The 24,359-nt window shown below is 48.4% G+C and overlaps 1 protein-coding gene across 1 annotated transcript in view; it reads left to right on the top strand.

Annotated features, from left to right (window-relative positions):
- The first annotated feature begins 784 nt into the window (after positions 1-784).
- Positions 785-24,359, top strand: part of CGN (cingulin) — a 31,457-nt gene continuing 7,882 nt past the window's right edge. The window contains exons 1-13 of the mRNA XM_066262130.1: positions 785-913; positions 6,934-7,814; positions 8,494-8,594; positions 8,720-8,789; positions 8,890-8,985; positions 12,186-12,313; positions 12,875-13,007; positions 13,294-13,506; positions 13,879-14,027; positions 14,280-14,412; positions 19,787-19,987; positions 20,328-20,534; positions 20,903-21,160. Coding sequence (XP_066118227.1) covers positions 6,948-7,814; positions 8,494-8,594; positions 8,720-8,789; positions 8,890-8,985; positions 12,186-12,313; positions 12,875-13,007; positions 13,294-13,506; positions 13,879-14,027; positions 14,280-14,412; positions 19,787-19,987; positions 20,328-20,534; positions 20,903-21,160 — 2,556 coding nt within the window. The 5' untranslated portion in view covers positions 785-913; positions 6,934-6,947. The remainder of the gene's footprint in view (positions 914-6,933; positions 7,815-8,493; positions 8,595-8,719; positions 8,790-8,889; positions 8,986-12,185; positions 12,314-12,874; positions 13,008-13,293; positions 13,507-13,878; positions 14,028-14,279; positions 14,413-19,786; positions 19,988-20,327; positions 20,535-20,902; positions 21,161-24,359) is intronic.

The following is a 24,359-nucleotide window of genomic DNA, read 5'->3' as shown; positions in this document are numbered from 1 at the left end:
AGTTGAGTTCCCTTGCGTTTAAAATGAACCTTATTCCTATCCAATGTAAATTTACAAACCCCTTCAATATACACTCCATGCCCCATTCCCATTCATTCAACAGATATTTATCAAGCGTCTAATATGTGCCAGTCCCTTGTTCTGGTTGGAAGTTACTATAGAACAAAAGGCAGATGACTATGATTTCTAAGATTAAATTATATAATCTGGAAGGCGATAAATACTACAGTAAAAAAAGGACAGGGCTCGAAAATAATTAGTGGAGGCTAGGGTTTGGGGAAGACAATCCTAGATTGGCGTTCTGGCTCAAGTTGCGGAAAAGGGAGACAACTGAGGTGGAGGAGGCTCTGACAAGGGGGGGGGGCGAGGATATATTTTCTGCAGACGTGATGGAAGAGTAATCTGGTTTATGCGAAGATAGGTGAAGGGCAGAAAGGGGTTTGGACAGAGATTCCGTTTGAGAACACCGGAGGCCGGGAGCTATTTTCCAGCTGAGCCCAGATGATGTTCTGGCGGGGCCTCCCGGGGATGGGGCGGGGGAGGGGGGGGGACACGACAGTCTCTAAAATGGCCACCTGCGGCCCCTCGCGGCCCCGCCCGTCGGCTCACGTCACCCGGCTCGCACTTCTCTCCAACCAGGCTGTCGACCACCCTGGTCCGTGTCCTCGCAGCGGCGGCCCCGCCCCTCTTGGTAGACGGACCAACCGTAGGAAGCGTAGGGCGGAGCTGGTGTTGACGACCAATGGGGGTGGAGCTCCGAGGGGAGTAACAGGTTGGTGGGAGGGGGAGAAAGAAGGAGGGAGAGCCCAGGGACTGAGGGACAGGGGGGCTGGGAGCCGCGTGTGGAGCTCTGCCAGAGCCCGAGCTCGAGGTCGAGCTCAAGCCCGAGCCCGGAGCGCCGAGCCTGGCGGGGGTGAGTGAACCGGGCGAGGGCAAGGGCACTTGAGAGGCAAGCGGGCCCTCAGGTGTATGCCTGAGGGGCGGGGGTCGTGCTATATGTGATATGTACTTCCAGGACACAGGTGCTGAGTTGAAGACGGGAGGAGAGGAGGTCAAGGTAGTCTGGAAATACTAAGAGCTGGTTTCCACTCTATGGTGTCAGAGACAGGAGCCTGGGAAGGTGCCAGGTGAGGGGCACCTGAGGCTAAGGTTATTCCCAGGGCATGAAAGCGTGTAAGGGCCAGGATCTCTGTGGAGGACAGATGCCTATCCCAGGGACAGAATTCCTCTGAGAGACTGGCAGTGGTGGGGGGAAGAAGTTAATCTCAGATGGGCAAAGGGAATTGCTGCCAAGTTCTGAGACGGAAGAGTGAGGGCATGGAGAGGTGCTGTTTCCCTGAGGTTCTTTTTCCTGACTGCCAGCCTAGCTGGTGCTGACACCTCTCCCTGGCTTTGAGATGGCTCTAACCATCACCTACAGGGGCAGACAGTGGCAAATAAGAGACATAGAGGGAAGAACAAGAGGGCAACTGAGCTGTGTCTCTTTGTTGGTTGTGAAACTAGTTAAGGCTTTCAGTTTCTGTCCTCTTTGCTTTCATGCTAGGGAGAGTTTTCCCTTCTTCCTCTTGAAAGAGTGCACACCTAGAGAAGGATATGAGGAAGCAAGAACCCTTAGGCCTACAAAATATCTAGAACTATTTCTTTCTGGGGCCTCTTTCCCCCCAAGCACAGGGACTTTCTTCTGTATTTTTACATGAGGCTGTTAGGTGATGTTTGAGAGCCTAACCAATTTTCTTGATGCCTCTCAGAAGATCCCCATTACTCCCTGAAACCCCACCAGGCATCCCTGACACCTGGACCATGGTGGCTGTCAGACTGGCAGTAGGCTCCAGTGATGCAGGAAATAGGCAGGGCACTTCAGGTGACCACAGACTAAGGGAGTTAGCACCTCCAAGTCTCCAGCTGGATGAGAGGTGCACATTGCGGCCCCAACAAGACTTCTGAGTCAGATTTCCTCCCCTTAGGCAGGTAAGGGAACCAGCGCCAGCCTTAGCTTGGCCCCTTTGATGCCCTGCCTGAGAAAAGTTGTTGTAATTGGGAAATAATTAGCAACCGCTATGTTGTTAACAGGCTGCCTACACATGCCTCTGCACCTCTTCTTTCATCCTGAGTATTTGGGAGTGGGGGGCTAGTGCTAGGGGACTGATAATCCAGGGATTTGCCTGACCCTAAGAGGATTCTGGCTTCCTAGAACTCTTCCTCTCTTCCCCAGGCTGACCTGCATGCCTTCACTTCTGTGGGAGGTGACAAGGGGTAGGCTGCTTTTCTTCATATGGGGGAGGGGAGAAGGTTGGGAAGGTGACCAAATTAAGAGTGAGATCAGAAATGTATCTTTGGGAATTTGAGAAGGATGAGTAGAGAGAGGCAAAGCCTTCCTGCCACACGCTGGGCTGTCTCTTACCAGGTTGTGCATTTGCTCCCCCTGCCTGCTCCCTCTCTACCTTCTGCCTCCTCCTTCAGAGCCTTGGCCTTGCTTTTGCCCCTCAGCCTCTGTGGTGTGGAATATCTCGAGTCTGCTTTACTAGCTGCCAGTGGAGTCTCCCTGGCCCTCCCATTTCCTTTGCCTCTCAAACTAGTCCAGCCAGTTTGCAGGGGCCCAGTTCCTCATTGTGTTTTCCCCCACTGGCCAAGCAACTGTAGCCTGGCTCTCAGGTTTCGGTTTTTTCAGTGGACCGAGCCAGGAGTCCACTTGGGGGGTTCTTTTTGGATTCCCAGGGAACCTTCTTATCGCTGTAGCTATGAGAAAATAGGAGCCGAATGATCAAGGTCACTGAGCTGTCCTTTCTGTTTTGACCATTTGCTTTCCTTGTTACCTCTGAGGGAGGGGTCTAAGCTCTTCCAGTTCTCCCATTATCTAAATCTGCTAGTTATGTAGCATCTAGCATATTCCCTTGCCCTGGTATATCAGTTCTGCACACTCAAAACCACCCCACCCCCACTTATTGCCAGGAGTTCAGAGACCCTGTCACTTTTAGTTGGGAGCCAGACGTTGTGGCTGGGCCAGAGGGATGGAATTGGGGCAGGACAGGCTAATGAGTAACTCAGGGAGAAGTGGCTGATTGGTACAGGTGCAGTGCCCTCCTGCTCCTTGCAGGCAGGAATGGCAGAGGCAGACAGATGAAGCTGAATTAACTTGTGGTCTGATCTCTTCCCAGAGCTGATGAGGAGCTCCTTGGGCACATGCCAGGAGAGGGAAAAGCAGGGTCTGGCATCTGGTGAGAGTAAAGGCTGTGGACTCCATGTTACCTGGTGCTAGATCACTGTTTACCTGCCTCTGGGGCTTACGCAAGTCCTTGGAGCTGCCTTGCTCCCCAGCCACGCCCCACTGTCCTCTGTAACTGAAGGCGGATAGGTTTCGGGTTTTCCATGTTGAATCATTTAGAGCCCTGCTTTCTGACCCACCCCAGATTCCTCTAGTCCTCCTGGCCCCTGACCCACATGTCCTGGGACTGAAGGTAGTTGAGAGTAGGGAGTCACTGGGATCTGGGGGTGTGTTTGAGGCTGCCTCTGAACAGCTTGGTGCTCTTGGGTGAGCAAGGGGCTATGCAGTCTGCTGAGCCAAGCCCTGGGAACTTCTTGACTTGGATCTTGAAGATCAGTAGATGTACTGACAGGGTAGAGCTTGAATAAATAATGAGACTTCTGAGAGCTGGTTGTCTAGGCACATCTGGTTCCAAAAGTATAACTGAGTAGGGCAAGGAATCCAGGCCAGGAAGAGGTTTTACTAGGGCAAATGAGATATGGCTATGAGTAATCTTTGGGCATATATCCCCACTGCTAGTGAGGTTGCCTTGGTTCAAGATACAAACTATTAACAAGTATTTATCCACATCTATCACGTGCCAGGTCCTGGGGACACAGTAGTCAGCTGAAAGCCATGGCGTTTTGCCCTCTGGGGAGTTTATAATCTAGTGGGGGTGACAGACAAGAAACAATTCATTACTGATAAATATATAAAAATAAGCTGAGGCAGACTCACTAAAAGGCAATTATAGAGTTTTAGCGTGGTTCTGATCTACCGTATTTCCCCATGTATAAGACACACCCTTTTTTGAATAATTTGGGGTCTAAAAACTGGTTGCATCTTATACAGTGGTGGTAGATTTTTTTACTTGCATTTCCCACTTGAGGAGTTGTATGAATTTTATGATGAATAAAACTTGAGTTCATTAACTTTATGTAATACAATTTTTATTCAAATTTCGGGCCCCAAAATTAAGGTGCATTTTATACATGGGTGCATCTTATACATGGGGAAATATGGTAGTTCATGAAGAGTGGTTGGTGAAGGCTTCTCTGAAGAAGTGACACGCTTCTATGAACCAGGTGAAGCTAGGAAAGTCCTGTTGGAAGGAGCAGTGTGTGTGCAGGGTTAATGTCAGCTTTGTGACAGGCATCTGCTGTTAGGTGCATTCATGTTTAATATCTTATGTTTATTAAAGTAGAACCTAAGTAAATAAAATGCAAAAATATTAAATGTATAATGATAAGTTTATACAGTTGTATACTTGTATAATTCTAACAGTAATGGCTTCTCGACCTTTTGGCTAAGATCAAGTGTAATTCTCACAGTAATTACCTCATAAGGTCTTATCATTATGCCCATTTTAAAGATGAGGAAATTAAGGCTCATAAAAGTTGTGATTTGCCCAAGGTTCTATATACATCAGGTGAAGAGAGGAGCTCAGATTCCAAGTCAGATTCTAAGTGATTTGGAAAACTTAACCCCTTTGCCTTGTTCGATTTCTTATTTGAATTCTCACATAGGGCCCTGCCAACTAAATAGCCCGCTCTTTAGGGTATCTGAGTCAGAGGTTGGTTAAGGTCTTCCCCAATGCCTGAATGAAGAGTGGAAGACAGGGTCGTTGGGCTCATGAGTGGGCTCCATGTGAACCTCTTCAGAGGTTCTGTGGTAAAGTTTGGATAGGCTGCCTCCTGGGCCTGGGGGGGAGGGTAAATTCTCCAATGAAATTTCAACACCAAAAAAAGATGTTGAGATTTTTTTTCTCCAATAAGAAACTTTTCCCTTCCAGTTCCTTGCTCTGGAAGGGAAAGGCCTGGAATGCTAGGAATGCTCTTCTTCCTGCAGAAGACTCAACCACCAGGCCCTCTCTCACCTGGAGCTTGGCCCTACCTTCCTTCCCCTCTCCCGTTTCCTGGGCTTCCTAGCACTTCTATAAACCTTGAAAGGGCCCTTGCCAAGTTTTCTTGGCCCAGAGCTCCACAGGGAGGTTAGCCTCTGTCTGGAACATTGGAGGCTCCTCCTCCAGCTTGGTGCTAGGCTCTGGTAGAGATTAGCAGAAGCTGGAGTTCTTATTTGCATGGAGGAGAACTCCTCCCTGAATTCCTGGAGCCAGAACACACCTGCACTACATTCCATTTGCTGACTCTGAGCTTGGACAATGTGGACCCAGGCTGCTGGCCTGTGGGTAGTCTTGGCTCTCTGACTCTAAGGTAGAACATGCTGCCTGTCCTGGAGTCCTTTGGACTGCCACTCTTACACGTTATTTGCATCTTTTTCTTGAATAGGCAGCAATACATCTGCAGGGTTCCAAATTCAAAAGGGGCAAAAAGATACACGATAGAAAGTCACTTCCCATCCCTGTCCCTGGCCCTCAGTCCCCCCAGTCCAGAGGCATCACTGCTATCAGTTTGAGCATTCTGAGAGCATTGAGAAATGGGATGGAGTACCTCATCTTCTGTATTTGAGATGAGCTGTGGGAGTGGGGAGGCCCCTTTGCTCCTTTGTATGGAGGTATCTGTTAGGCAGGGGCTGGGGTTCTGCCTTTACTGGGTGGAGGAGGCACATGGTGGTATATATGTATGTATGAAGATCAAGGAAAATCTTTACTCTTGACAAAGCCAAGTTTCCAGGACTGTATCAGAGGAAATAGGCTCTTCTGGGTCAGTGGGTCTCAAAGTGTGGTCCCTGGACCAGGAGCAACAGGACCACCTGGGAGCTCATTAGAGATGGAAATCTTCAGGCCTCACTCTAGACCAGGGGTCCCCAAACTACGGCCCGCGGGCCGCATGCGGCCCCCTGAGGCCATTTATCCAGCCCCCGCCACACTTCCGGAAGGGGCACCTCTTTCAATGGTGGTCAGTGAGAGGAGCATAGTTCCCATTGAAATACTGGTCAGTTTGTTGATTCAAATTTACTTGTTCTTTATTTTAAATATTGTATTTGTTCCTGTTTTGTTTTTTTACTTTAAAATAAGATATGTGCAGGCCCTGGCTGGTTGGCTCGGTGGTGGAGTGTCGGCCTGGTGTGCGGGAATCCCGGGTTCGATTCCCGGCCAAGGCACACAGGAGAGGCACCCATCTGCTTCTCCACCCTTCCCCCTCTCCTTCCTTTCTGTCTCTCTCTTCCCCTCCCATAGCCGAGGCTCAATTGGAGCAAAAGATGGCTGGGGCACTGGGGATGGCTCTGTGGCCTCTGCCTCAGGTGCTAGAATGGCTCTGATTGCAGCAGAGCGAGGCCCCAAGATGGGCAAAGCGTCAGCCCCTGGTGGGCATGCCGGGTGGATCCCGGTCGGGCGCATGCGGGAGTCTGTCTGACTGCCTCCCCATTTCCAACTTCAGAAAAGAAAAGAAAAAAAAAAAAGATATGTGCAGTGTGCAAAGGGATTTGTTCATAGATTATTTTATAGTCCGGCCCTCCAATGGTCTGAGGGACAGTGAACTGGCCCCCTGTGTAAAAAGTTTGGGGACCCCTGCTCTAGACCTACTGACTCAGAAGCTCTGGGGGTGGGTTCAGCAGTCTATGTTTTCATAGGCCCTCCAGGTGCTTCTGCTGTTCAGATCAAATATGAGAACCACTGTTTTACACAGAAGGAACTGACAAGGTACTCACCCTCACAAAAGCTGGGTAAGGGACGTTTCTGGGTTTCTGCTTCCAGTATCTTAGCTGACACTTTTTTCTTCATCTTCTAGGACCCCTCCTGCCCATGGAGCAGGCATTCACCATGGCCGAGCCCCGGGGCCCTGTAGACCATGGAGTCCAGATTCGCTTCATTACAGAACCAGTGGGTACTACAGACACGGGCACTCTGCATCATGGGGGGCGACGCCCAGCTAAGGATGCAAGAGCCAATACCTATGGGGTCGCCGTACGTGTGCAGGGCATCGCCGGACAGCCCTTTGTGGTGCTCAACAGTGGGGAGAAAGGTGGTGACTCCTTTGGGGTCCAAATCAAGGGGTCCAACAGTCGAGGGGCCCCGGGAGCTCTGAGCTCTGACTTGGAACTCCCTGAGAGCTCCTACTCTCGGGCCAAGGAGTTTTCTGGCACCTTGCGGGACAGCATGTCTGATGAGGAGCCTGGGGCCCGCTGGAATGGACGGCTCCTCCGCTCGCAGTCCCAGGCCTCACTGACAGGCCCTGCCCCTGTGGGTCCAGGCAACAGAAGCACCAGCCTGCTAGAGCTGGCCCCCCAAGGAGTTTCCCCAGGGAGCACCATTGACACTGCTCCCCTGTCTTCAGTAGACTCGCTCATCGACAAGTTTGACAGTCACCATGGGGCCCAGGCCCGGGGCCGGACTGGCCGCCGCATGCGTTCACTGCCTCCTGAACAGCGCAAGCGGAGCCAGAGCCTGGACAACCGGCTCCCACGGGATACACTTGAGGAACGGGATCGCCGGTCCCCCAACCACTGGAGCCCTAGCACAAAGCATGACAGTCACATGGGCAGCTTGAAACAGCCAGCACACAGCCAGAGCCCTCCCAGTGGCTTTAGCCGTTCCCGTCAGACCCAGGACTGGGTCCTTCAGAGTTTTGAGGAGCCACGAGGGAGAGCACAGGACCCTGCCATGCTGCAGGTCAGACCCACCCCTCTGCAGCTTCCAAGCCCTGGCCCTTTCTCACCCACCAGCCCTGGGACCCCTTGCTGGTTCAGATAACCTAGGGCAGAAAATCTCTACTTTTTGTCTTTCATTTTTTCCATGCACATGGGCAAGATTTCCATGGGTGAAATTATAAAGGAAATGGAAGTAACAGTAAAATCACCATTCACAAGTATGGACAATTACTTGTCATTGCCCAACCATTAACTGTATCTCAGTCACTATCACTTGCTAGGTCTGTAGCATGCACAACGTAGGCTTGGAGAATCTGAGCAGCTCCCTGGTGCTCTTGCCAAAACTCCTACCTTTGTTTTCCACTCAGGAATGCAGATAAGTGGAGAAGCAATTTTACCCTGAGACAAAGTTAAGCCCATTCTAATAGTAAATCATTTACAAACTCTCATACATTGTCATTAGTGCAAAATTAGTTGCGACACAGTGAGCTGGTGAATCTGCTTGTTGAGGAAACTGGTTTGCGACAGTAGTGAGAGGAATAGCCCGCTGAGCCCTGTCCCTGGCCTGTGGCTGAGGCCTCGGCAGCATTGCCTCTTCGCCCCATCTCAGGCTTGTTCATTATGCTTAAAGGGCCTTGTCTCCCAGTTGCCACTTCTGGTCCATCTGAACCCCACACAAGCTTCTGGCTAATTTTTTGCAGTTCAAATCAACTCCAGACCTCCTTCGAGACCAGCAGGAGGCAGCCCCACCAGGCAGCGTGGACCATGTAAAGGCCACCATCTATGGCATCCTGAGGGAGGGGTGAGTGGGGGCCTCTTTTCTTTTCTAGCTTCTTTTTTCATCCTCCATGCTCTTTACCCTAACTTCCCTCATCTCTGCTACCTCTTTCCTCCCCTAACCTTTGCTCCTGTCCCTTAATCCTCCAGAAGCCCTGAAAGTGAGACCTCTGTGAAGAGGAAGGTCAGTTTGGTGCTGGAGCAGATGCAGCCCTTGGTGGTGAGTGGCCTTCTCATGGTGGGAACAGGGTTAGGAGTAGGATCTTTTGGGCCTCAGGACCTGGATGTAGATTCACTTCCTTCCCCTGTGTCTCTGGCAGATGGCTTCTCCTGGTTCTGCTAAGGCCCTGGCAGGGCAGGGTGAGCTCACCCGAAAAGTGGAGGAGCTACAGCAAAAGTTGGATGAAGAGGTGAAGGTAAGGAGAGAATGAGGCACAGCAAGGATGTGGAACCACAGGGGAAAACACTTTGGCCTGGACTGGCTCCTCCAAGCAATGGAACCAGCATCCCTGCATCCTGTGAGACTAGAGTGTGTGCTAAGTCCCAGCAAGGACTTCTGGGCCATTCTGAGCCTAGACAGAAGGAGCACATTCATCCAATTTCTTTTCGCAGTTCCCGTCCTGGCTCTGTCACTTATTGGCTGTATAAATCTTGAGCAAATTACTTACCTCAGTTCTTTTCATCATCATAATAGTGATGGTGATAATAGTAGCTGTCATTTATTGAGTATAATTTTTGTAGTAGGTGCTGTCCTGGATGCAATGTAATAATTATAGTGACCCTGTAAAGTATCCTGGACTTTAAAAGAAAATTGAAGATCAGAGAGGTTAAGTGAGTTGCTCAAGGTAGCAAGTTGCAGAGGAGAAATTTAAAAATTTAGGTCAGTCTTGTTCTAAAGCCTTTGTATTCTTGCGCCCCCTCCTTTAAAATACTGCTTCCAACTCTTACAGTGTTGCCTGTATGTTGGTGCTCAGTAAATGTTGGATTGTAACTCCCTTTGTTTCCTGGAAAGCAGTGTAGTATAATAGTTAAAAGGTGAACTGTGAGTCAAACTAACTGTTTAAATCCTGGTATCCTTACTTGTTGGCTTTGTAACACTATGGGCAAGTTCTTTGACTGTTCTAAGCCTCTGTTTCCTTCACTATAAAGTGGGGATAGCCTGACCGGGTGGTGGCGCAGTGGATAGAGTGTCGGACTGGGATGAGGGAGACCCAGGTTCGAGACCCCGAGGTCACCAGCTTGAGCGAGGGCTCATCTGGTTTGAGCAAAAGCTCACCAGCTTGAGCCCAAGGTCACTGGCTCCAGCAAGAGGTTACTCAGTCTGCGGTCAAGGCACGTATGAGAAAGCAATCAATGAACAATTAAGGTGTTGCAACGCGCAAAGAAAAACTAATGATTGATTCTTCTCATCTCTCTGTTCCTGTCTGTCTGTCCCTGTCTATCCCTCTCTCTGACTCTCTCTGTCTCTGTTTAAAAAAAAAAAAATTAAAAAAAAATTAAAGTGGGGATAATAATTGAATTGTATTAGTTATCCATTGCCGTGTAACAAATTACCTCAAAACTGAACAGTTTAATGCAAACGTCTCTCAGTGTCTGAGGGCCCAGAATTGGGAGTTTCCCTGGGAAGTTCTGGCTCAGGGTCTTTCATGAGGTTCTAGTCAAGATATTGGCTGGGGCTATAGTCACTGAAAGACTTGACTAGAATTGGAGGATTTACTTCTGAAATGGCTTATTCAATGGCTGTTGGTTGGTGGTCTCAGTTCCTTGCTGTGTGGACCTCTTCATAGGACTGTGTCAGTCTCCCTTATAATATAGGAGCAGCTACCTTCCCTCAGAGTGAGTGATACAAGAGAGAAGGTAAGGAGGAAGCTGCAGTGCCGTGTGTGTGTGTGTGTGTGTGTGTGTGTGTGTGTGTGTGTGGTTGAGAGAAGGAGAGAAAGAGAGAGGAAAGGAGAGAGATGAGAAGCATCAACTGGTAGTTGCATATCACTTTAGTTGTTTATTGATTGCTTCTTATACATGCCTTGACTGGCAGGGAGTGGGGCTCAAGCTGAGTCAGTGACCCCTTGTTCAAGCCAGCGACCTTGGGATCATGTTTTTTATCATTTGTTTCTTTGTTTGTTTAAAGTGAGAGGAGGAGATACAGTGAGACAAACTTGCACGTACCTTGACTAGGATCCACCCAGTAACCCCCATCTTGGACCAACGATTGAATCAATCGAGCCATTGGCTGCGAGAGGAAAAGAGAGAGAGAAGGGGTAGCGGGAAAGGAAGAGAAGCAGATGGTGGCTTCTCCTGTGTGTCCTGATCAGGAAATCAAACCCAGGATGTCCATATGCCGGGCCAACGCTCTATCCACTGAGCCAGCCAGCCAGGGCCGTATCATGTTGATGATTCCTCACTCAAGCCAGCGACCCTGTGCTCAAGCTGATAGAGTGTGCACTCAACCCAGCAACCTAGGGATTTTAAACCTGGGACCTCAGCATCTTACGCTGATGCTCCATCCACTGCGCCACCACTGATGAGGCTGCAATGCCTTTTTATGACCTAGTCTCAGAAGCTACAGGTCATTTCCCCCTCTTTCTATTTGTTAGACGAGAGTTCCTAAGTCCAGCTCACACTCAAGGGGAGAGGCTTCTTCTTTTGAAAGGAATATCAAAGAACTAGTGGATGTATTTTATTTTTTTTAATTTTTAATTTTTTTTTGTATTTTTCTGAAGCTGGAAACAGGGAGGCAGTCAGACTCCCACATGCGCCCAACCGGGATCCACCCGGGATGCCCACCAGGAGGCGATGCTCTGCCCATCTGGGGCATTGCTCCGTTGCAACCAGAGCCATTCTAGCACCTGAGGCAGAGGCCACAGAGCCATCCTCAGCGTCCAGGCCAACTTTGTTCCAATGGAGCCTTGGCTGTGGGAGGGGAAGAGAGAGACAGAGAGGAAGGAGAGGGGGAGGGGTGGAGAAGCAGATGGGTGCCTCTCCTGTGTGCCCTGGCTGGGAATCGAACCCGGGACTTTTGCACACCAGGCCGACGCTCTACCACTGAGCCAACCAGCCAGGGCCTAGTGCAGGGGTCCCCAAACTTTTTACACAGGGGGCCAGTTCACTGTCCCTCAGACCGTTGGAGGGCCAGACTATAAAAAAAAACTATGAACAAATCCCTGTGCACACTGCACATATCTTATTTTAAAGTAAAAAAACAAAACAGGAACAAATACAATATTTAAAATAAAGAACAAGTAAATTTAAATCAACAAACTGACCAGTATTTCAATGGGAACTATGGGCCTGCTTTTGGCTAGTGAGATGGTCAATGTGCTCTTCTCACTGACCACCAATGAAAGAGGTGCCCCTTCCGGAAGTGCGGTCGAGGCCGGATAAATGGCCTCAGGGGGCCGCATGCGGCCCACGGGGCCGTAGTTTGGGGACCCCTGGCCTAGTGGATATATTTTAAACCACCACAAATACCAAGGCTTATTATGAGGATTAAATGTGTATAATCTGCATAAATTACAGTGCCTGTTACATAGTGTCAATAAATGTTAGAATCCCCATTATTCCTGGTCCTTCTCAGAGACTTTCCCTACTCTTCACCTGCTTTTCTTTTCTTTTCCAGAAACGGCAAAAGTTGGAGCCAACGCGGGTTGGGCTGGAGCACCAGCTGGAGGAGAAGGCGGAAGAGTGCAGCCGACTGCGGGAGCTGCTGGAGAGGAGGATGGGGGAGGCCCAGCAGAGCACCAAGGAGTGAGTGCAGCTGACGGTGTGCGTGGGGCTGCATGGAGCCGAGGTCAGAGTTAGAGGCTGCCCACAGGCCAGGGGAGATGGAATTCTCCAGAAGCCGAAAGGGGCAGACAGATGGTTTAAAGATAGGACTTCTCTTTACCTTCTCTATCAGTAATGGTGGTGGTGCATGAGTTAGGCTACCTGGTTTGCTTCTGTACCTCCAGTTTTTCATCTGTAAAATGGGGTTAATGATAGTACCTACCTCACAGGATTGTTGTGAGGATTCAAGTTTTTGCAATGAATGCTGTGTGTGAGGCACGGATCTAGGGTCCTGGGCATATCGGGGGAACCTTACCTATGAAGAGCCCTGCTCTTCAGAAACATAGTTTCTAGTGAGGAGGAAACAATAAACATTTTCTTAAGTGGATTTTTCATGTGTGAGAAGGTGATAGGTAGAGTAAGTTACAGCACATCAGGAGGGCCGGTTTGTGTATTAAATAAGGTAGTCAGAGGAGGTCTTACTAAGATTTGAACAGACTGTCTGACAAGCAGTGCTCAATAACGTTGTCTGTGAATTATTAGGTTCCAGAACGTGAAGCTCCTCCTGGACCAGAGTGAAAGGGTCCGGCGTGGGCTGGAGACTCAGGTGATGGAGCTGCAGGACAAGCTGAAACAGGTCCAGGGGCCTGAGCCTGCTAAGGAAGTGCTAATGAAGGTAGGAGCTAGGTTGGGTACTCCAGCCTCTGCTTCCCTCAGCTAGAGCATCCTCAAAGTATAGGGATACCCCTTAGTGTGCTTTCAGACAGACCAAATAGAGCTCAGAAAGGTGGGTTTCCCTTATCCTAACAAGGCATCTTGGAGGGCAGAGAGCACCGGGTACCATGCCTAACAGATTACAGTGTGCTCAATAGATATTTTTTGATTGACTGACTGAATGAATAACTAGACAGATGGACCCTCATAAGTGGTCACCTGTGGACTTGTGCCTTCACTTTTTCCAGGACCTCATAGACACCCGGGAACTTCTTGAAGAGATCTTGGAGGGGAAACAACGGATAGAGGAGCAGCTGAGGCTGAGGGAGCGGGAGTTGACAGCCCTGAAGGGGGCCCTGAAAGAGGAGGTGGCCTCCCGTGACCAGGAGGTGGAGAGTGTCCGGCAGCAATACCAGAGAGATGCAGAGCAGCTTCGCCGGAGCATGCAAGACGCAACCCAGGCATGATAAGAGCAGGGGCTGGGCAGGGGACTGCCCTGAGGTCTCAGTGTTTTTGGACTTTTCATGGTTGTAATTGAAGCTCTCCCTAAAAGGCGCATCTGAGATGTAATGAAAACCTTGGTGAGGAAACCTACAGAGGCAGAGGAGGGTGTGCAGGCCAAAAGTACCAGAGGGAGTGTAGTCAAAATGGAGGGGTGGACTGTGACTTGGCAGGAGATCCTTCTGCTAACATCATACCAGGCTCTGCTGGGTGTCAGGCTGTGCAGATGGTGTCCTCTGGGCTTGAGCCTTCCCTTCTACATATTCACACTTTGGATCGAAGAGAGCTTTCCCCTCTGAGCCTCCTGGTCCTCTGACTATCCCCTCCCCTAGGACCATGCAGCATTAGAGGCTGAGAAGCAGAGGATGTCGGCCCTGGTGCGGGGGCTGCAGAGGGAGCTGGAGGAGACCTCAGAGGAGACAGGGCATTGGCAGAGCATGTACCAGAAGAACAAGGAGGAGCTTAGAGCCACCAAGCAAGAGTAAGGACCTTGCAGGAATGCTTATCCAAGATTCTTGTACATATCCCACTTTCTTTCCACCCATGCTCTGCTCTGTATTTTTATATTTCTTAAACTGCTATTTTTTATATCAGCTTTCCTCCCTCCTGAGACTGGGTAGGAGGCCAATAGGTTGGCCTCCAAGGAGGTGGCTCACACTGACCTGCTAACCTCTCCCAGGCAGGTGGCCTGACCCTGTCTTTTCCCCCTTTTAATTCACCTCTCTGGGCTCAGACTCCTGCAGCTGCGGATGGAGAAGGAAGAGATGGAAGAGGAGCTTGGGGAGAAGATAGAAGTCTTGCAAAGGGAATTAGGGCAGGCCCAAGCCGGTGCTGCAGTTTCTCACCAGGTGGAGGAGCTCAAGAAGGTATTTGGGAGTTGGGGGCAGAGGGGCAGGTTGGGGTGGTGGGCGCCTGCCGCACCTATCCCCGAGGGTCCTCACACGAATGTGGCTCACGCTTGGTTCGCAGGCCTGATCCTGACTGCTCAGCCTTACCTCTTCACAGCACACAGTCCAGCAGGGCTAAGGGCAGGTCTCGTCGAATACAGAAGTTTCTAGTGGAAAAGGCTCTCAGTGGCCAGGTTGAGTAACATTTCCAGAGGCTGCTGGCTGCTTCCCAAGAGATCTCATGAGTAGTGGCATTTAGGTGGATTTGTGAAACTTCAGGATCATTTTTTATAATCTTGGAAACCTAACTTGGTCCCATACCAAGGGTTGCTCTGTCTCTCAGAGGGTACTCATTGGCTACATTCATGAAACAAACGTTTACATTAAAATGCCAGTTTAGTTACTTACAGTGAGAATTATTGTCACATGGACTGAATACTTCCATTGGCATGGCTAGCTGACCTACATGGGAAGCCAGATGGTAATTTGAAAGCTGCTTAGAGAGTACAGAATCTAGACACAGAATTAAATGTTTTATCATACATGAATATTTTATAAATGTTAAGGGCATATAATTGAAGTGAACACAAATAATTTTGTCAAATTCCTAGTAGTAGTTTATAAAGGACAAGAAAGCAATTAGTTGCTTTGGGTGATTTAGAAACTCAGGGCACTGACCAGTTGGCTCAGAGGTAGAGTGTTGGCCTGGTGCGTGGAAGTCCCAGGTTCAATTCCTAATCAGGGCACCAAGGAGAAGTGACCATCTGCTTCTCCACCCCTCCCCCTTCTCTCTTTCTCTCTTTCCCTCTCTCTCCCTCTCTCCCCGCCTCCCCTGCAGCCATGGTTCGAATGGTTTGAGCAAAGGTGGCTTTCGGTGCTAAGGATGGCTCCATGGCCTCAGGCTCTAAAACAGCTCGGTTACCAAGCAACAGTGCAGCGGTCCAGTAGGGGGCTTTCCAGGTGGATCCAGATTGGGGTGCATGTGGGAGTCTGTCTCTCTGCCTCCCCACCTCTCACTTAATAAAAAAAGAACAAATTTCCTTAAGTTTAGGGAATTGTCATTATGGTCTCCTGAGTATTCTTCTAGGTCTACATTTCTGTGATTCACAATGCTGGTTTCAAATCCATAATAGGTGCTCAGTTAACAAGTATTAATTAATCAGTGTTTATTTATCACATCTTTACAACTGCCTAATGGTAATCAAGGTAATCATAGTTTTAAATAAGAGAAGAAATTTAGCTTGATATGATAATTTTCCAGATACATAGAAGCCTGAACTTACAACAAAATATTTGGCGGTGTTAACCGAGTATATTTTGGTGGGTATATTTAATTTAATATATTCTTATGAAGTGAACAAATATCAAGGATAGTCTGAAATCTGTTCACTATATTAGTTGACATAGTGAGCTTGGACATTCTTTGATCAATCTCAGTTGATATGCTGGATAAAGCTAAAAAGCTAGAAAGTAATAACTAATATATCATTTATTTCATACATCAAGTGTTTTTTTTTAATATTTTTGTTATTTTTTTCTTTTAGGTGAAAGGAGGAGAGGTAATGAGGTAGACTCCCACATGTACCCTGATTGGGGTCCACCCAACCACCCCATCTGGGACCGATGCTAGAGTACCAAGCTATTTTTAGTGCCTGAGGCTAATGTGCTCCAACAGAGCTATCCTCAGTGCCTGGGGCTACACTTGAACCAACTGAGCCACCAGCTATGGGAGGGGAAGAGGGAGAGAAGGGCAAGAAGGAGGGGGAATGAAGCAGATGGTTGCTTCTCCTGGGTGCCCTGACTAGGAATCGAACCTGGGACATCCATATGCCAGGCTGATGCTCTATCCACTGAGCCACTAGCCATGGCCACATTAAGTGTATTTTATCAAGTATTTGGTCAATAAACAAAGTATACATTAGGAAAATAGACTAACCCAGTTCAATAGAGACCATACATCATGCTATTTTTATTTTTCTTTATAATTAGTTTTATTAGTGTCTTGCACTGAAGATTTAATATATGTACATAGACCTGACCTATGGTGGCCCAGGAGATAAAGCATTAACCTGGAATGCTGAGGTTGCTGGTTTGAAATCCTGGTCTTACCTGGTCAAGGCACATATGGGAGTTGATGCTTCCTGCTTCTTTCCACTTCTCTCTCTTTCTCTTTCTCTCCCTCCCCTTTTTTTTTTTTTTTTTTAACAGAGACAGAGAGAGAGAGTCAGAGAGAGGGATAGACAGGGACAGACAGACAGGAACGGAGAGATGAGAAACATCAATCATTAGTTTTTCGTTGCACGTTGCAACACCTTAATTGTTCATTGATTGCTTTCTCATACATGCCTTGACTGCAGGCCTTCAGCAGACCGAGTAACCCCTTGCTCGAGCCAGCGACCTTGGGTCCAAGCTGGCGAGCTTTTTGCTCAAACCAGATGAGCCCTCGCTCAAGCTGGCGACCTCGGGGTCTCGAACCTTGGTCTTCCGCCTCCCAGTCCAACGCTCTATCCACTGTGCCACTGCCCGGTCAGGCTCTCCCTCCCCTTTCTAAAATGAATAAATTTAAATGTGTGTGTGTGTGTGTTATAATTTTTCAGCCTAATTATGGTACTTTCAGAATTTCAGAAGTAGCTAATAGCTAAAGAAATAGAATCAGAACACATATTTTAATTTTTATGAAAAGAAATCAGAACAGCACTAGTATTTATTGTATCACATATTTTGGTTTTCTTTTGTGTGTGTGTGTGTGTGTGTGTGTGTGTGATAGAGAGAGAGGGACAGTTAGGGACAGATAGGAAGGGAGAGAGATGAGAAGCATCCATTCTTTCTTGTGACACCTTAGTTGTTAATTGATTGCTTTCTCATATGTGCCTTGATTGGGGGGGGGGGGGGCTACAGCAGACTGAGAGTGAACCCTTGCTCAAGCCAGCAGCCTTGGGGTTTCGAACCTGGGTCCTCTGTGTCCCAGTTCGACGCTCTATCCATTGCGCCACTGCCTGGTCAGGCTTTTTTTTTCTTTTTTTAAAGATTTTACTTATTGATTTTAGAGAGAGTAGAGAGAGATTGAGAGAGAGAGAGAGAAAGGTGGGGGGAGGAGCAGGAAACATCAGCTTGTTTGCTTCTCATTTGTGCTTTGACTGGGCAAGCCTGAGGTTTCAAACCAGCGACGTCAGTATCCAGGCCTTTTCCACTGTGCCAACACAGGTCAGGCGTATTTTGGTTTTCAAAATATTTTTTTTAACAACCAATCCTTTTTTTTTTTTTTTTAATTTTTAATTTATTTATTTTTTTTCATTTTTCTGAAGCTGGAAATGGGGAGAGACAGTCAGACAGACTCCCGCATGTGCCCGACCGGGATCCACCCGGCACGCCCACCATGGGGCGACGCTCTGCCCACCAGGGGGCGATGCTCTGCCCATCCTGGGCGTCGCCATATTGCGACCAGAGCCACTCCAGCGCCTGAGGCAGAGGCCACAGAGCCATCCCCAGCGCCCGGGCCATCTCTGCTCCAATGGAGCCTCGGCTGCGGGAGGGGAAGAGAGAGACAGAGAGGAAAGCGCAGCGGAGGGGTGGAGAAGCAAATGGGCGCTTCTCCTGTGTGCCTTGGCCGGGAATCGAACCCGGGTCCTCCGCACGCTAGGCCGACGCTCTACCGCTGAGCCAACCAGCCAGGGCAACCAATCCTTTTTTATCTATACTCTCATCTGCTCTCACTACACATAATTTTATATTAAAAAAATTTTTAATTTACTTATTCATTTTAGAGAAAGAAGAAGGGAAAGAGATAGAGACAGAAACATTGATCTATTTCTGTATGTTCCCTGACTGAGAATCAAACTGGCATCCTTTCCATATTGGGATGATGCTCTAATCAACCGAGCTTATCTGGCTAGGGCTCCACATAATCTTTTTAATGGAAATTTATTTTATATGCTATGCCATAAAATTCACCCTTATAAAGTATATAGTGTAGTGATTTTAAGTATATTCATAAAGTTGTACAACCATCACCACTATCAAATTACAGAATATCTTATCACCCCAGAAAGATCCCCATATCCATTAGCAATCATTCTCTCCACTTCAGTAACCACTAGTCTACTTTCTATCTATAGATTTGCTTATTCTGGATCACATTTGTTATTATTTTATTTTATTAGTGAGAGAAAGAGAGCAAGAGAGAGGAATAGACAGGGCCAGACAGACAGGAAGGGAGAGAGATGAGAAGCATCAGCTTGTAGTTGTGGCACTTTGGTTCATTGTTTGCTTTCTCATATGTGCTTTGACCCAGAACTCCAGGTGAGCCAGTGACCCCTTGCTCAAACGAGTGAGTTTAAGCTTAAGCCAGTGACCATGGAGTCACATCTATTATCCCACATTCAAGCTGGGCAGCCCGTGCTTAAGTCAGCCACCCTGGGTTTTGGAACCTGTGTCCTCAGCATCCTAGGTCGATGCTCTATCCACTGTGCCACTGCCTGGTCAGGCTGAACAGTACATTTAAATGGACTCAGAACGTGTGGCTTTTTATGTCCAGTTTCTTTCACCTAGCATAATGTTTTTCAAGGTTTACTTGAGTTTAGCAATTATCAGTACTTTACTTTTTATGGTTGAATAATATTCCACTGTATGGATATACCACATATTGTTTATCTATTCACCAGCTGATGAACATTGAATTATTTCTCCATTTTAGCTATAATGAATAATGCTGCTGTGAACATTCATGTACAAGTTTTTTTTTAATTATTTTTTTTATTTTTATTTTTTTGTATTTTTCTGAAGCTGGAAACAGGGAGAGACAGTCAGACAGACTCCCGCATGCGCCCAACCGGGATCCACCCGGCACGCCCACCAGGGGCGATGCCCTGCCCACCAGGGGGCGATGCTCTGCCCCTCTGGGGCATCGCTCTGCTGTGACCAGAGCCACTCTAGCGCAAGGAGCCATCCCCAGCGCCCGGGCCATCTTTGCTCCAATGGAGCCTTGGCTGTGGGAGGGGAAGAGAGAGACAGAGGGGAAGGAGGTGGGAGTGGAGAAGCAAATGGGCGCTTCTCCTATGTGCCCTGGCCGGGAATCAAACCCGGGTCCCCCGCACGCCAGGCCGACGCTCTACCGCTGAGCCAACCGGCCAGGGCGTCATGTACAAGTTTTTAATAAACATGTTTTCAGTTCTCTTGGACATATACCTAGGAGTAGAATTTCTGGGTCATATGGTAACTCCATGGTTTGAGAAACTGCAAACCACTTTCCCAGGTAGCCACACCGTTTTACATTTCCTTCAGAAATGTGAAAAAGCAGTTTCTCCACATTCTGGTATCCCAGGCTGGCCCTGTTGCCATTCCCCTTCCCTCCTAGGAGCTGCGCCGGACACAGCAGGAACTTAAGAAGCTGCGAACAGAGCAGCAGAGCCAGGAAGTGGCTGGACGGCACCGGGAGCAGGAGCTGGAGAAGCAGCTGAGGGTGGAGGCTGATCGAGGCCGGGGGCTGGAACAGCAGAACATCCAGCAGCAAAAGACCATCCAGCAACTGAGACAGGACTGTGAAGAGGCTTCCAAGGCAAGGGGAGTGGGCACAGGGCTTAGGAGGTGGAGACTGAGGGGTCTGGAGGGCTGAGGAACCAGAGGGCGTGGAAAATTACCTGTCATGGGTATGTACAGACCAGATCCCTGGTCCTAGGTGTGTGGTTAAAGCAGCCAGGACTTGGCAGGGGGTGGCTGGGCTGCCCCTGGTGATACCCACTGCATCTCTGTAAGGGTGGGTTCTCAGAGAAACCTCTGGCTGGCAGCACTATTCTACTTTAAGTCCAGTTCTTGTGGCCTCCTTTCGGGGTGGCTTTCCCAGGAGTGGTCAGGATCCTGAGCCCTAGGGTCTGAGCCGCCACTCTGAATGGCCGCAGGCTCAGATGGCAGCAGAGGCAGAGGCGGCAGTGCTGGGGCAACGTCGGGCAGCAGTGGAAACTACGCTTCGGGAAACCCAGGAGGAAAACGATGAATTCCGACGGCGCATCCTGGGTCTGGAGCAGCAGCTGAAGGAGGCCCGAGGCCTGGCGGAGGGTGGGGAGGTGGCGGAGGCTCGGCTTCGGGACAAGGTGCAGCGGCTAGAGGTCAGTGTTTCTAGTGACCTCGTTGGCTTCCTCCAGGCCCTTTCTCCTCTACTCTAGTTCCTGGTTAAATACTCAGCTATCGCTTTTGTTTTGCATTTAGTGTGGTTGTGTTTGCCTCCAAACCTTCTTTCTGTTCACCTTGCGTTTCTATACTGAGTGTGTTTTTGTGTGAGTGCCCCAGGCTTCCCTCTGGCATTTTTGTCTCTTATCGCCCAGCCTTTGCATGTTTTGTGTCTTGATTCCTTTGCTACTTCCTCTGAGCCCGTTTTCATTGCTTGCCCTTTTCTTCCTCCTCTCTCTCATCTACTTACCTCCAAATGGCTAGAGCCCAAGCTTTTCCTTCTTTCGGTCCAACCTCTCTGTCCCAGGCCGAGAAGCACCGCCTAGAGGAGGCCCTGAATGCAGCTCAGGAAGAGGAAGGGAGCCTGGCAGCAGCTAAGCGGGCACTGGAGGTTCGGCTGGATGAGGCCCAGCGTGGGCTGGCCCGCATGGGGCAGGAGCAGCAGGCACTCAACCGGGCCCTTGAGGAGGAGGCGAAGCAGCGGGAGGCGCTCCGGCGGGGCAAGGCTGAGCTGGAAGAGCAGAAGCGCTTGCTGGACAGGACTGTGGACCGACTGAACAAGGAGGTGGGCCTGGGCGGCCTGGGCTCAGGAAGAGGTCCAGCTCATTCAGAAGCTGGCCTGGGGGGCAGGGTGGATGTGGGTCCAAATGTGTGCTGTTTGCTTTCCTCAAGTTCATTGTTGGGGAGGCCACAGTCAAATCTTCAGAGAATGGCATCCTTCCTACTGCCTCTCCGTGATTTTGCCCTTTCCCCCACATCCCATTCCTTTATGGTCTTAATCCTAAGAATATCTCCTAGAATTGTCCCTTAGAAGTCTACAAGACCTAAACATAAGAATCTTCATTGGGAGAATTTTATATTTGGGGTAGGGGATAGAGAGAGGAAGAAAAAGATATAAATAGCTTGTTTTCAGCTAAAGTTGTCCTGATCTTTTACTTTATAAAACTAGAACAGCCCTGGCCAGTTGGCTCAGTGGTAGAGTGTTGGCCTGGTGTGTGGAAGTCCCAGGTTCAATTCCTGGCCAGGGCACACAGGAGGAGCACCCATCTGCTTCTCCATCCTTCCCCTTCTCCTTCCTCTCTATCTCTCTCTTCCCCTCCTGCAGCCAAGGCCCCATTGGAGCAAAGTTGGCCCAGGCACTGAGGATGGCTCCATGGCCTCCACCTCAGGTGCTAGAATGGCTTCAGTTGCCCCAGATGGGCAGAGCATTGCCCCCTAGTGGGCTTGCCGGGTGGATCCCAGCCAGGCACATGTGGGAGTTTGTCTGTCAGCCTCCTCGCTTCTCACTTCAGAAAAATAAAAAACAACAACAACAAAAAACTAGAGCAAACACCTAGTTTAGTTCATCAAGCCTGAAATGTACATTTTATCTCTGAAATTGAGTTCTGGTTTATGAGTGATGGTATTTAGTAGTTCAATTGGCAATTTTTTTTTTTTTTTTTTTTTTTTTTTGTATTTTTCCGAAGCTGGAAACGGGGACGCAGTCAGACAGACTCCCACATGCGCCCGACCGGGATCCACCCGGCATGCCCACCAGGGGGCGATGCTGTGCCCATCTGGGGCGTTGCTCTGTTGTGATCAGAGCCATTCTAGTGCCTGAGGCAGAGGCCACAGAGCCATCCTCAGCACCCAGGCAAACCTTGCTCCAGTGGAGCCTTGGCTGCGGGAGGGGAAGAGAGAGACAGAGAGGCAGGGGAGGGGGAGGGGTGGAGAAGCAGATGGGTGCTTCTCCTGTGTGCCCTGGCCGGGAATCGAACCCGGGACTCCCACATGCCAGGCCGATGCTCTACCACTGAGCCAACCTGCCAGGGCCCTTTTCTCTCTTTTTTTGTGACAGAGACAAAGAGTGAGGCAGAGAGAGGGACAGAAGGGACAGACAGGAAGGGAGAGAGATGAGAAGCATCAATTCTTTGTTGCAGTTCCTTAGTCTCCTTAGTTGTTCATTTATTACTTTCACATCTGTGCCTTGACTGGGGGTGCTACAGCAGAGCGAGTGACCCCTTGCTCAAGCCAGCGACCTTGGACTCAAGCTAGCAACCATGGGTCATGTTTATGATCCTGCGCTCAAGCCAGCAACCCCACGCTCAAGCTGGTGAACGCCTACTCAAGCCAGTTGAGCCCTCAGGCAAATTTTTCTTAATGGTATACTTGTAATCACTGGCATTTAGGTTTGCTGAAATAAGGTCTTTATGGTTTACTTTGTATCAGGTACTGTTTTAAGTACTTTACATAATTAACTAATGTAATTCTCCCAACAACTTTGTGAATGAAGTAGGTACTGTTATCTCATTTTATGATGGGGAACTGAGACCCAGAGCAGATAATAACTTGCCTATGATCAAATAGCTCGGTGGTTCTCAAACTTTTTGTAGTCGGGGCACATTTAAAATCCTACAAATAATTGTAGGCGCCCTATATAAAAATTTCTGAGAAATATGTTATAATAATTAAGTCAAATATTAAAGAAAAAATATAAAGTCCAAGTGTGCTTTTATGGTAATTAAACAAAATAAATATGACAAAATTAAATTTATTCTGACATTAAAAAACATTTTTATGTTAAATTTTTTGAGTTATGCTTTTTAGAATTCATAAAAAAGAGGGTTTAAAAAATTTTAAAACGACAAAAAAGTTATCTTTTTATATATATAGATACATCCTTAGTAAGATTTAGTAAATTTGGCAGGTCCCGGCAGGAATGTGTTAAGTTTTTTCATTGTTGTGTTTATGAGAAACGTGAGCCTGATGTGTCCTAGCAATTTCTTCACTGTTTGGGCATATATTTGAAAAGCAAACTCTCATTTCCTCGTCAATACATTAAAGAAGTCCTCTCTTTTTACTCTTAATTGTGTTGAGGGTAGAAAATCCTAATTCACATAAATAGGATGTTGAAAATTGTAGTAAAATGTTTAAAGCTTTTTAAGATATTGCTGCATATTCTTCTTTTATAGAAATCAAAAAGGCTTCAAGAGATAATTCCTTATGTTTAATCATCAATCCACGATCAGTCGATATAGCTGCCAGTTCTTCTTCTTCTGTTAATGTTAAACCAAAATCACTTGAAGCTTCCATGAATGGGTTTCTAATTCAGTCATATTGTTCAGTGTTAAGTGATGGAAAATGCTATAAATTAAATTCTGCCCATCAGCCTTCAAGTCCTATTTTATTTATTTATTTATTTTTTAGAGAGAGAAGGATAGATAGGGACAGACAGGAATGGAGAGAGATGAGAGCATCAATCATCAGTTTTCCGTTGCGACACCTTAGTTGTTCATTGATTGCTTTCTCATATGTGCCTTGACCACAGGCCTTCAGCAGACCCAGTAACCCCTTGCTCGAGCCAGCGACCTTGGGTCCAAGCTGGTGAGCTTTTTCTCAAGCCAGATGAGCCTGCGCTCAAGCTGGTGACCTCAGGGTTTCGAACCTGGGTCCGCCGCATCCCAGTCCAGTGCTCTATCCACTGCGCCACTGCCTGGTCAGGCCTATTTATTTTTTTAATTTTTTTTTTTTTTTTTACAGAGATAGAATCAGAGAGAGGGATAGATAGAGACAGAGAGACAGGAATGGAGAGAGATGAGAAGCATCAATCATTAGTTTTTCGTTGATACACCTTAGCTGTTCATTGATTGCTTTCTCATATGTGCATGACCATGGGGCTACAGCAGACCGAGTAACCCCTTGCTCAAGCCAGCGACCTTGGGTCCAAGCTGGTGAGCTTTGCTCCAACCAGATGAACCCGCGCTCAAGCTGGTGACCTCGGGGTC

The sequence above is a fragment of the Saccopteryx bilineata genome, chromosome 2 (assembly GCF_036850765.1).
Source record: "Saccopteryx bilineata isolate mSacBil1 chromosome 2, mSacBil1_pri_phased_curated, whole genome shotgun sequence".
Lineage (NCBI taxonomy): Eukaryota > Metazoa > Chordata > Mammalia > Chiroptera > Emballonuridae > Saccopteryx > Saccopteryx bilineata.
The sequence above is the reverse complement of the archived record's forward strand: the minus strand, read 5'-3'. Positions and strand labels throughout refer to the sequence as shown.